The 13,475-nt window shown below is 38.4% G+C and overlaps 1 protein-coding gene across 1 annotated transcript in view; it reads left to right on the top strand.

The window, feature by feature from the left end:
- The window catches only part of LOC144658839 (COMM domain-containing protein 10-like), a 28,097-nt gene extending 18,199 nt beyond the window's left edge, over window positions 1–9,898 (top strand). Inside the window, exons 3-8 of the mRNA XM_078519324.1 lie at window positions 4,827–4,937; window positions 5,510–5,581; window positions 7,537–7,620; window positions 9,084–9,191; window positions 9,304–9,366; window positions 9,503–9,898. Of these exons, the coding sequence (XP_078375450.1) occupies window positions 4,827–4,937; window positions 5,510–5,581; window positions 7,537–7,620; window positions 9,084–9,191; window positions 9,304–9,366; window positions 9,503–9,541 (477 nt within the window). The 3' untranslated portion in view covers window positions 9,542–9,898. The remainder of the gene's footprint in view (window positions 1–4,826; window positions 4,938–5,509; window positions 5,582–7,536; window positions 7,621–9,083; window positions 9,192–9,303; window positions 9,367–9,502) is intronic.
- The last annotated feature ends 3,577 nt before the right edge of the window (window positions 9,899–13,475 follow it).

Raw genomic sequence — 13,475 nt, 5'->3', positions numbered from 1 at the left:
TTGGCAGTCTCATAGCTCTTCATTTTTTGGATCTCTTCCATCTCGTGCCTCTTTCTTTCCATTTCCAACCTTTTTTCTGATTCTATTCGTGCAAATTTCATTTCAACTTCTCTTTTGGCTAGTTCAGTTAGAGCCTTCATTTTAAGAAGGGAAACTTGTGCCGAGGCTGATCCCTTTGAGACACGAGTCGAGGCTGTCTTCTTCGAGTAGGATGACCTTTTACTAGTACGGGAGCACAATTCTTCTTTTTCCAGCTGAAAGATTTTCTCTCCAATTCTCATTCTCAGCTCAACGACTTGCTTATTTAAACACGCTGATAGCTCCACTACACGATGAATTTCATCTCTAGTCAACAATGATACATATTCTGATTGTGCCCTATCCAAGTCTTGCCTGAATTGTTCTATGTCTGATCTCTCCTTTCTGAGAACATGAGGGTCTGAAATGTCAATCCAATCCATATCAAGTTTGTACAGTTTGTCCTTCATTCTTCTTAAAGCTCTTTGAAAATCCTTTTCTTTTATCAAGCACTGATATTCCAGACCCTTCTCGGTCAAAGTGTGAGGTCGTTTACTCTTCTGACGGGCATTGTCTTCATTTTGGTCTAACAAATCTGTTTCTTTGGGTTCTTCAAGCCCATCAGGGTCTTCAATGTGATCTGATACATCTTCTTTGGCTTCTTCAAGCTCATCTCCATTATTCTTCGGCATAAACGATGCTGAAGTTGTATTATCTTCAATTACTAAGCTGGGGCCAGGGGTATCCAACGACTCCATCTGACCTAGCGATCCGAAACTCTAATCCAACAGTCCCTTTCCGCTTCCAGATTTTCCAAATTCTACTCAAGAATTCTTCGAAGTTCAGTTCGTGCAAGCAAGTTTTACTGTAACTACCGACATAGGTTAAACGAACCAAAGTAGTTATAGCTGATCTGTCTGGAAGTCTTTACTGGCAACTAACAGGAGCCGTAAAACTAAAATAAAGTAAAATAATAAGGACACTAAACAACTGAAGCGAATACACGAGCGAGCGACATAACATACAACGAAATAAAGTCCGAAATACAAAATATTACGAAACTAACTAAACCTAAGATACAAGTAAAAGAACGTAGCTAACCTTGTCCAGCCTTTGGGACCGCGAAAGGGACGGAAAACACGCCACACTGGAAAGTTTGTATTTGATACGCCGAAGTTTTCCCGGGGGGGGGGGGGACTCGCATATGAAAGTGACGGGGATGCTCGTCGTCTCGCTTAGGGGTGTAAATTTCGGATTTTTGGTCTCGCTTAGGGTGTTCCGGGCAAAACGCCCAAAACGCCAGTATTTTTAGCCATAATGGTCTCGTTTAGGGTTACACACGAAGAAATGTACAAATATAAACTCCATTCTTAGTTTTTTGGTATCTTTTAGGGGTCAAGAAAATCTTGAGCCACACCCAGATTGGTCTCTTTTAGGGGTTCTTTTCAAAATTTCCGACGAGCATCCCCGTCCGTTTCATGTGGGAGTCCCCCCCCCCCCCCCGGGGAAGTTTTACGCCAAATCCCTATGAAATACGCCAGAAGTTGGCGTAAATTATCGAGCTCCACGCCGAAGATCTTCGGTGTAACATACATGTTTTCCAGACTGGAAAACACGCTAAACGAGCGATAAATCCTTCGATAAACTTGAGTCAAACTGTAAGACCACGCTAGTTAAACAAACTGGTCACGTGACCGAAAATGGCGCGAATCTTGACCGCGCGCAGACTGGGCTGGCTACAGTCACAGATGATGTCAAAGTTTTACCTCCTGTGTTCGTTGCGTTACATTCTGGCACCGCATGATTCAAATATAGATTTTCACAGGCACAAGCCTGTTGCCTGTTTTACCCGTTATATTTGCTTCTATATGATTGAGTTCCGCCGACAATCCAAGCTGATTCAGCTGCTCACCTTGGTCCAACTCATCGAAACCAAAGGAGAGGCAACTACAAAGGAACACACTGATTTCCGATTTCATCGCAGTCGTCGTGGAAAGAGCTGAAAGATTAATCTTTTCCTGAATCCAGTTGGCAAAATAGAGAAAACTTCTTTTCCACAATAAAGCTTGGTTCACAATTCAGGCAGATTTCTTGTTCCTTTCTAAACGTTTGAATATCAAGAAAATCTCAAAGACAACCTTCTAAACTGGAACGCAATTCAGCTTCCTCGAAATCACGCGCCCGCTTATCTTTCTGACTGACGCTTGTTCTGAGGTGTTGACATTACTGTCAAAATCAGCCAATCAGAGGGTATAGCAGCTCCTGCTATACCAGAAGAGGGTCGTTAAAGAAATTCTTACAGGCTCTCTTTCCTTCACTCGCCTTCGTCCCCCCTCGTTTTTTTCTCGCTCGCCCGCGTTTTTCGCTTTCCCCTTCAACTACCGAGAGCCTGGAACAGGCTAGGACGGTGCCTACTAATAGGTATTTTTGTCCGACTGATGACTATGCAATAAATGTAGATGTTACCAATTGCAAGGGCTATTAAAATCCAAAAAGAAAACTGGGGGTAGCCACGCAAATTTTCGAGATAATTTGGTTTGAAAACTGGAAAAAAAGTGCTGACGTGGCATTTTAAAAAAAGTAAAACTAAATAACATTTCCTTGCAAATTCCATTTGAAATTGGTTTTACATGAACAAAATCAACATTAAATATAAAAATCTTTAAAATAACTAACAAATAATGTCTTCGGAACTGCGTGATCCACGTTTTTATTAACAAAATAATTGCGTTTGGCTCTAATAGCACTCACTTGCACGCAGTTAGCAGTTGACGTTTTAGCGCTTAGCGATTTGTTTTTAACTGTTAATGTGAGCCATGGTTAGCGGTCAGTGGTTACTGATATGTTGCTCTTCCGCTGTTTCTGCTGTTCCTCGCTTAGTATATGTCCAAAAACTGGATTTCGTCGCAGAGAAATCTTTCTTGCTTTTTAGTCGTGTGCTTGGTCGCGTAGTTGAATTTGTCATTTTGAGCGAGCAAATTAATCAAAAGCGCGTGCGCCCAGTGTGATCGATGGATTGCATGATGCGCAGAACAAGTGCGCAGTAACAATTATAGGAGGCACCGTCCTTAAGCTAGTGTCAACACAGTCATTCTGCCAACCAATGAAATGCCAAATAGGACCTATAGGTGAGTCTCATGACAAAGAAGTCTACTGAAATTCCCAGGAAAGGTCATCTCCCAACCTTACAGGGGCATTTTTATTTATGTTGGGAAAATCGAAGCTTACAGTAAAAAAAAAAAAAAAACAGAAACATGCTTGAAAGTTCTGGCTAGAAGAAAATTGGTTTTGGCTAGGGAAATCAAAGTTGTCACTAGCCTTTAGGCTAGTTAGAAAAAAAACGTTATTCTCAAGCCCTGGTTGACCATGTTGAACTGGTTGTGGCTACAAATGGATACGAGTTTAAGCCTTTTCTGTACACCTTTCACTCCTTACGAAGAATTCTTTTAAACTTGCAAGATTTTTTTTAGAGGTTGACGACTCTAATTCCAAAAAAATAGAAGACAGCAGTAAATAGCACATGCAGTTGACTGGTTAAACCAAGAACTCTAACTTTTCACTATTAGCAAGGCCTAACAACCCTGCAAGTTTTTTTTTTTTCCTATTGGCCATTTGGCCACTGACTGCTCAAGTTTGGTTGCCAGTGAAAAATTTTAGTTGCTGGCAGAAATTGACTGGTTTAGTAATTTATTTAATTTGTTCCTTTATAGTCACACCTGTTTGTTTATATGTGTATTTGTTTATCAAGCGAGTTAGTTTATTTGCTAGTTCATGAGTATTGAGTACACAAGTTTCCAGATTTAACAGCTTGCTTGAACCATCAAGGAAAACAAGTGACATTCAAGTTAAATATCTAGGATTTGACCCATGGTCATGCATTGTGCTTTAAAAGAAAAGGCTCTTTGATGGTTTTTCAATATTAATAGTGTATAGAATAAATGGCCATTATAACGTTTGGGTCTACAAAAAAATGAGAAAACTTTCATGACCCCCCCACTGACTATTTTGAAACTCTAATGACCTCCCCCCCAAAGAAACACCTAAAACTTTTCTGCCCCCCCCCCTATGAATTAGCCAGTTCCCCCCGAAAGAATATATAATGAACACTCCCAAGGATGATTTGTACTAATAGATATGTTACCTAGTTCAAGGCCTTAATACAAATCCCAGTTTGCAGTTACCATAAATGATCTAATAAATGCCCACTCTCAAAAAAATGCCTTGTATCTAATAAACTCCTCCCCTGAAGGGTAAAGTTTTTATTAGATGCCCCCCTCTTATAGACTCCCCATATCTAATAGACTCCCCCTCCAAAGTATACGTAAGAATCACCTCAAAAACCACGGAATTGCTCTATATAGTAAAATCACGCAATATAGTTAGTTTCTTGCTTGACTCCTACATCAAAGAGCCCAACAACGCCAACATGGTTTACCTCGATGACCATGAAAACATCAATATCAAACTATAAACGACATATGTAGGCTTTGCATTAGCACAGATTAAATTAGTCTCCTACTCACCAACTCTGTTTTGTATCTTACTCCGCTAGCAAACTATGCATCCTATTTGTTTTGGTTGATGTTGTTACAGTTAAAGTGAAATACACGCCTCTCTCTAATTAACGCAGCATATTTTTTAACGCCTCACCTAGGACCCTGAAAATTTGATAGATGCCCCGGGCATTTATTAGATCATTCACAGTAGGCATATTAAGAATAATTCTTAAACATTATTTTAAACATGCTGCAAGAACTTCATTATTATTATTATTGTAGTTATTAAAGTTTGTGACCCACCTACTGTAGGATGAAAGAGCATTTTCTGAAGATGAAGAGGAGAAGCTACAAGGGGCTCTGGCACTAGAAGCTGATGATCTTCACATTGTTTTAGAGACTTCAGCTTTTATCCTTGAGCAGGTGAATACAGTCCAACCTCTCCGTAAAGAACCACCCCAAATGAATCATTAAATGAATGAATAAATAAATAAATAAATAGATAAATAATAAATAAATAAATAGGTTGGTAGATAGCTATAGATATATAGGAAGCCTTTATTTAACAAGGATATACACATACAAAGTTGCGGCCCCAACTAAGAAAAATCTAAAGGTAGGCAGGCAGGCCACTTAATTCCTGTTTTGTCATGTTTATCAATTTTATTTCTTCTGAATGTGAATTTTTTTTAAATATCCTCTGCTTTTGAAAGGTGGAATACTGTTATCTGGTTGTTCAGGTTTTAACATATGTTAACACCACTTGTGCTAATATCTATAGTAATCTTAAACTAAGCAAACCTCTTGCAGAGATTTTTTTCTAATTCAGTACTCTAAAGGTAGAATATAAATTATTTATAAAATATAATTTTATAGCATTTATAATGTTTACATTAAATTTTTTACATGTTAAGAAGTTTGACATGTGAAGAACTCATATATAAATACCAGTAATCATGCTTTTTATTTATGTATTTTATGTATTTATTTTTTAGGCTGCTTATCACAATGCCAAACCACAACTTCTTAAGCAGCAGTTGCAGAATATTGAATTAGCAGACAAAAAGGTACACTTGTTATCCCTTGTGCAGCTATAATAATCATTACACATGTAGGAGGTTACTTCTGAGTGCCCTTGCTAGTTATTTATTTGAAACAATTAACCCTTCATTGTTCATAATTATTTTACCAGTTGATATTTAAGGTTCTCAGACCCATCAATAATTCAGCAAGTTAAAAAACAAGAAATTGCAACCTTCATGGTGGTTTGGATACTTGACCCAAACTACAACCCCAGACAAAAATCTTGGGAAGTTTTGCCCTTTTGTTCTTCCCCTCCCCTCCCCTATTCACTGTTGAGTGAACAGCGACCTTACACATGCACAAGGTTGTAAAATGAGGGACCAACATTGATAGGGGGGAGCTGGGAGATCCTACAGCTGTTCAGGAATGGGGATTGCTAAATTGAGTTAGAAACTCTCTCTTATCAGGACTGGTTTTACAACCTTTCCAACTCTCTCTGTCTTGGGTTGTAGCATAGATTTTCACTGTTTACTCCTTAGTTCTAGACTGTTCAGAGAAAACCTGAGGGAATCAGCCAGTGAGACTGAGGCACGTGTAAATGAAAAACACAAGGGGATGGGGGCAGGGGGACAAGCGAAGGGAGCGAAAGAAAAATAGATGGGCTGTGGACATCTTTGGAAAAAAGTGGACTTGTTAGTCACCTCTCTTGTTATCACCTTGTTGTTAACAGCTTTGCTCCTTGACCTACTTACCCATTCCAATGAAATTTACGCGATAGATTGTTTGTTTAATTGACTACAAGTATCATTTTTGCAACTTCTTAAACTCCCATGCTTGAACTTCAAAAACATAAGACCTGCAAAAAAATAACAAGTTACAGCTTCATTATAATAAATGGAATCCTTTTCTTAACCTAGTAGAACAGTAGTCTTCTAAAACCTTGTAAATATTGTCCTTGTCCTTGTAAATTTATCTGACAGAAACAAATCAACTGCTTCATCGCAAATCACCACAGCATGTGTGTAAGATTATAATTAGTGAGTAAATGCGTGTCAGTGATAACAACTACTGCAAACTGCAAAACGCACTAGGAAGCAATTATGATTAACCATAATTTGTCAAGGTGATGACACTTTTGTCGCCTTTTAACCAATGAAAATAATCTGTTTCTGGAGTAACCTATACCTGCCAAGTCTCACGCTTTAGGTGTGAGTCTCACGCCTGTGAGTTGAAAACTTTGATCTCAAGCAAACTCACGCTTACGAACCAATTTCTCATGCCTAGTTGAAAAATTTGAGTTATTACAACCATAACCTACACACTTTCCAAAAATGTGTAAACTCAAACCAATGTGAGAAACGAAAACTCCATGTAAAATGAGTAAATGATGATTCATTCCCCGAAATCTCAGAGTTTTGACAACGGGGTTGAGGTCGTGTTTAGCAAAACATGTCCACGCACTGGGATCGGAAAAAACACGTCCACGCACTGGGATTGGAATATCTTGTCAACGTCTTCTGAACATTTCGGACATGGTCATATAGTCTCTTCGGAAATCCTGGCACTCTCAGGATAAAAATCTCACGCCTTTGACCCAGAAAAAGTAGGCAGGTATAGTAACCGGGAATTTATTTTTTTCCAAAGATGTCCACAGCCCCTCTATTTTTTTCACTCCCTGCCCCCCACAACCTCACGCCTTTCATTTTATGCTGGCATCCAGTTCTCTCACAATTCTTTTCCAGTATTCAGTGTTAATTATATAACCAGCTAATGATCAAAGAAAATATAAAAAAATGGGGGATGTTAACAGTCTGCCCTACTTTTAGTTTTATTAGATTTCCAATTGACAAAAATTTTGTCAAAAACACTTGGCTACACTCAGCAACTAGATTGTAATGGTGAGCACTAACTGTGATTATTTCCTGCTACACACTTCGCTGGCTATCTATGATCTCATTATTACCCATATATTTAATATACATATTGATATTTTTGAAAGGTTCAGGCCCTTGTAGATCTGTGGACTGCAAATGGAAAAACTGTCATAGAAAAGCTAAAACAAAGACCTCTTGCTCCTAAACAGGTAAATGAACAACAGAAAACAGACATATCTCTTGTTAGCTTTATGCTTATGCTCTGACATTGAAGACAAAATATGCACAACTGGTGCGGTCACACTACTACAGAAAATAGTGACTTATTGTGTACTGTCTCTGTGTGGATGTTAATAGCACCACAAGGAGGGTACCGCTCTATATCCATGGTGGTGCCACAGGGAAGTGCAAAGGACTTTTTGGGTTCATGATTTTAAGATTTGTTGGCCAGTACTGTATTTTTCCTGGCGTTTGTTTCAAACTTTGCCTGGTGGACCCAGCATTTATTTGACTTTGTTTGAGCCTGGTGTTCATTAATTAAGGGCTTTTATTCATTATTTTTGACAAAAATGTTTCTTGGTTATATGCCTACATCTTATTATTCGTCAAACAAAGAGTAGATTAATTTTACCAGGGATTGTTTAGGGTATTCAAAAATATGAGAAGATTTGCAGTAGAAATTTGTTTCAGTACAGCTATGGATATAAAGTACACACACATTTGTCGTTTTAGATGTTTTAATATTTATATTTTATTTTAATATTCCGACTGCCTCACATTACATTGCTTCCATTCTTGACACAAGCTACATATGTACAATGGTTCAAGACAAAGTCATAAATATACTATGCATTTTTATTCCTGTGTGTCATTTACCTCCACTTGAATTCTCTTTCTGCAGTGATTGCTTAAGGTTCAAAGTTCAGCATGGGCATTTTTGGGTTTAATTTTGGTTCAGAGGATTTTTGGGGGTTATACTTTAAGTACAAGGGATATTTTTGGGCTTTTTTATGACCCCATTTTTTCACCTCCCCACCACTGGTAAGCTGGAGACGTCATTATCACGTGATATTCATTCTGATCTCCAAAAAACTGATATTATTTTGTAGTTCAGTCTAAATTTTCGCCAAGATTTTCCACCTTAAATTTTTGAAAATTTAAGGTGGCTCTGAAACCGCTCCAGAGAAACTTTTTTAACTTCAGAAAGTTGTGTCTTGTATCTTATCAATGTTCCATAAGAAAAATGGGGGTCACTAAGCACTTGAAGCCAAAAAAGGGTGTTTTTAACAAGTGATACTGTTGCTATGGTAACTAGTAACGTCAAGAAAATAACGACAACATATTCACAAATTGTTGGACATTTATTTGATACCATTATTGTAGTATCAACTGATAAAGATTTGTAGTGCTATGAGCCGATACCAGCCACCTTAAATAGTTCAGCCCTTTATTTTATTTGTTGGTAAGGAGTTCCTGAGTTTCGGTACGCGCGTCGCGATAATTATGTAGATGTCGTCCTGCGGTCAGTTAACCAGCCCCACTAGGTCGAGCAAAAATTGTGTCTTCGATGATTTAACTATGTTGGCTGCCATTTTTTCTCACAAATCTAAATTTAACATAAGAACCCTGTTTTGTTATTCACGGTTTCCATTGTTGGTTCTGTTTGAAATAGCTTCAAGGAGTTAACTGGAGGTTGAATCTGCAAATGGCCCAAAGCAACATGACAAAGATGAAACTACCTAATGCCATGTTTGAACTGAATCTTTCCTCTGGAAGCCAGGTGAACCGATTAGTTAATAACTATAGCCAGTTCACTGACTCATCATTTGTCTCTCATTCTTTCCATTTTTATCTCCAGTCGGTTTTAACTCGTGGTCTTCCTTTCATTGCAGGGTAATACAGAACAAGTTCATGTAGAATTTACTCATGACGAACTGTATGCTTTTTATAATCAGGTACGTGGAGTTTGGTCATTATGTCTGAATTATGGGAACCTGCATTTATCTTGTGTTATTACCTCAAAAACTTGTTCTTAATACGAAACTCAAAAACTAATTTTATTGTTGTTTATATTTTTCTTTTCTTTTTCAGTTGGAAACCGTTCAGAGTCAACTTGATTCACTCAGTTAACCTGGTGATCTGTGAATGCTAAGTAGCTTGGTTGATAGACAATTACTACAATGCGGATAGAAACCATTCGCCAAATAACATACAGAATGTTTTCGGTGATTATCTAAATTTATTTGATGCAAGCTAAATGCAACAGAGACAAAAATGTGATCCCTTGCGTCGTGTAATTTATGAAAAGTTTAAAAAAAAAGTATAAAATAGTTCTACTCTGTTCCATGTATATTTCAAAAATAATTTTTTGTGAAATGCGGTTACTTGAAATTCCAGGAATCATGTACACTCGAAAATAAGAAAAAGAGGTAGTGAAAATAAACTTTGTTCATCACACTTTGATTAAACCACCGTACCTTTACCTTCTTACCACATTGTGATGTGTTGTCCACCTAGAGCTAAACAGCCAAGTGGCTCTAATCTTGGAGACACTGCCCCTTCAAGTGGAACTCGAGTGGTTTCACTGCAAAGTTTTGGACATTTAATGGCGTCATTCCAGTAGACTTGGCAATTATATTTAATAATTATTCCATGAGCGTGCATTGGATATGAGATGGTAGATAGCCAACGAGGCGTGTACGAGTTGGCTGTAACTAACTCATATACAACAAGCGCGAGTGAAATAATTATTTTATTAAAAACGCCCAAAGAATTGCAATATTTGAGCTCACCGGTTGTTCTCTTTAGCGCGTATCGGCTACCATATTTGTGGTCAATGATATATGAGCTCATATACCATTGCCTGTTAACCAATTAAAACGTAGGAATTGCAATATCCCATTGCTAGTTTTTTCGTCTTTTTTTGCTTGTTTACAAGCAAAAAGAAGGAGAATAGCAGTTATGTGGGGTAATCTGGAACAGGAAGGAACCACATTCTTGTTAACTCTCAAGGGAGTGCTTTAATTTCTCAAGGGAATGCTTTCCGCTGTGGGTGATCAAAGCGCGTGTCACTCTATAGTTGTGCTTCAGCACTTCCGTTCTTGTAGGAAAAACGTGACTTGTCAAATTTACAAACGTTATATAACAATCAAAAACGTGAGTAGCCCAAATCTTACGTCACATAACCAATTAAGAATGTAAGGGGTTCAGCGCTCGAAGGCAGCGAAGTTTAAAACGATTAAGAACGCAATTTGTACTGGTACAAGTCTTTAGGCGCTAATATTAATTTAACCTAAAACGATTAACAACGCAAATTTGTACTGGTGCAAGTCTTTCACACACTAAAACGTTGCTAATAGTTAACCAAAGGGAACTCATTTCGTGACAATTGATTATTTCTGCTGAATTGCACAATTTAGAATTGCAACATCATTAAATGTGTTAAGTGATATTTACAAGTGTTTTTGTAGCCTGTTGTGAAATTACTTCCGGTGGAAGCAGTAAACGCTAAACGTTTTTGCATTTGTTCAGAAGTTAATGCATCGCCATTAGAAAAAAAAACAGCAACTGTTTTACTGGAAATGTAGTCGTTAAAAATGGCATGTGTAGTCGTAAGGTAAAGAATAACGCGAGGAGAAGCGGCTTTTGGTAATATCCAAACGAAAATGTACTTCTCAATGTGGGGTTAAGATTGCGTGACGAGACAAAAGGTAACTCTGTCGTGCGTAACCTTTATCGGGCACCCTGCATTAAGCCGAGTAGAAATCTTTCTAACTCGAAAGGAAACAACTATTTCGATTAAAGGCAAACGTCAAAGTTTACCATTTTTAACCAAGCCAAAGTATATGAGTCGCAAAGCACCCGGCCGTCGCGACTGACAAATACAGCATTTCCTTCGCGAAAATAAAAAAAAATGCTTGAACTGAAAGGCGTTTGAATTCTTCCATGATATGATCGAACAACAATGCCTAGGATAAACCTTCTACTCATATTAACTTCATGCAAAAAAGTCGATATCTCGAAGATATCTTTGATAATGGTCTACCGTAAAATTCCGGTTATAAGCCCTGGGCTTATACAACTTCGCAAGGGGTTTTGACAGGGCTTATAAGCGGAGGGGCTTATATCCGGGAGGGCTTATACGCGGAATAGAAAAAACGTTTGGGAACGAGCTACGGGAGTGTTGATCGAAATACGTTTTAAAATTAAAAACGCATAATAAAGCAACATTTAGTCCTGTTCAGTACTGTCAACCGGCAGAGGGGGGCTTATATCCGGGAGGGCTTATAATCGGATGTATTTTTTTGTTTCCAAGTAGATGGGCCTATAACCGGGGGGACTTATAAGCGGAGGGGCTTATAACCGGAATTTTACGGTATACTCTTATCGATCATAAATTGCAACCGATGAGCTCGCAAGAATTTCCTCAGTTAAGGTGGATTTCCACTGACGCGTAAATATTTACGTACGTAAAACGTGCGTAAAAAAAGATACGTAGACAAATTTCCACTGTCGCGTAAAAAGTAATAAAAAGCGTTTCCTTTTTACGCGCGTTGAACGTGCGTAAATGCCCGCCATACTGAATTATCAAGTTTGTGAATAGAGTGCGTGATTGTCGGCCATATTGGAGAAGTGAAACAATAAGTTGTTTTTCCTTTGGGAATAACTTTGGAAAAAATCATTAACATTTTTATGCAAATATCTTGTTGTTTGACACTTCCAACATGGCTGCCATGAAAACACTTTGTACCAAACGCTAGAAAAAGAAATGCGTGAATATGACCAAGAGGCATTTCATAAATACTTCCGAAAGACACCATCAAGTAAAAGAAGATTTGAGGCGACCTTCCCGGATTCTCGGTTCAAAGTCTACGTGACCTGACGCCAGGCGTTTTCTTTCACTACTGCGTTCGTGTAATTTGGTTCTGTAGCCAGTTCTATAGATTATTTCTTGAAATGTTAAGACTTTCTCGATGAGAAGTGTTTTTACATCTGAATGTTTTCCCAAGTAAATCGATGGGCGATTTAAAACAAAATGGTTTTCCACATGGTAAGTGGTGTCATGTGACGAAATCCAAAAGTATGATTGGGTAAATCGTTGCGTAACCGCAGACAGCCGCGAAAAAAGTTGAACTCGGTTCAACTTTTTTCAAAACCCCAAAATCGCTACGCGCGTAAACGTGCGCGTCACGTGCGTAAATACCTGGAAAAAAACGTGGCATTGGAAATTGGACAACGTAAATTCAACGCACGTAATCGCGCGCGTAAAATTTCATTTTACGTACGTTTATAATTTTTACGCGCGTTAACGTGCGTAAACAAAAACGCGACAGTGGAAATCCACCTTTATGGTATATATAAGAAACATTTTAGGTAATCGTTGCGTTTGCGGTTTTCCTAGGTTTCGAAGTCACTTTTGCTTATCGAATAAACTGACAACAGAGTTTTCTCTCTTATTTGGTAGCGATGTCTCCGCGACTAGCGAAACACTAGTGCGAGGGCCCTGAAGGGGTAAAATGAGAAGTGGGGTTTCCCCCCTTTACGACCATTTTTGAATTCACTTACACGGTTGGTTGGTTGATGAGTCGTTAAATTTTTGTTTCTAATCCGCTGACCGTTGCTCAAAGTTTCAACAATTAGTGAGGTTTGCTACCTTAAACTTGGATCATGTCCTTTACTTAATGTAGTAAACTTGATCGATTCTGAGCTTAGCTTCCTCAAACAATATAATTTGTATTCTTAATTATGGCTGCCCTGGAGCCGAAAACAAGTACAATTCCAAGGTAAACTGCTTCATTTGCACAGAGAATAGAACTTTCGACAACGCAATTATTTCGGATCTTTCCGTGAATCTTTTTCGTTTGTCACAAAAAACGAAATACAGACCACTTTAGGGGAGTTAATGCGAAAACTATTTCGGATGGAAATTCTTTTTCGCTCGCTTTTACTAGCCTTGTCATTAACTCACACAGTGAACAGCACGCAACAAATTTTGCCTTGCGACTCCCCTCCCCCAGAGTCTGCACGGGCAGGCGTACGCTGAAGTTAGAACCAACATTTTCAA

Source organism: Oculina patagonica, chromosome 1 (assembly GCF_052425735.1).
Source record: "Oculina patagonica isolate OP01 chromosome 1, crgOcupat, whole genome shotgun sequence".
In the NCBI taxonomy this organism is placed as follows: domain Eukaryota; kingdom Metazoa; phylum Cnidaria; class Anthozoa; order Scleractinia; family Oculinidae; genus Oculina; species Oculina patagonica.
This window is presented reverse-complemented; position numbering and strand designations above follow the sequence as displayed.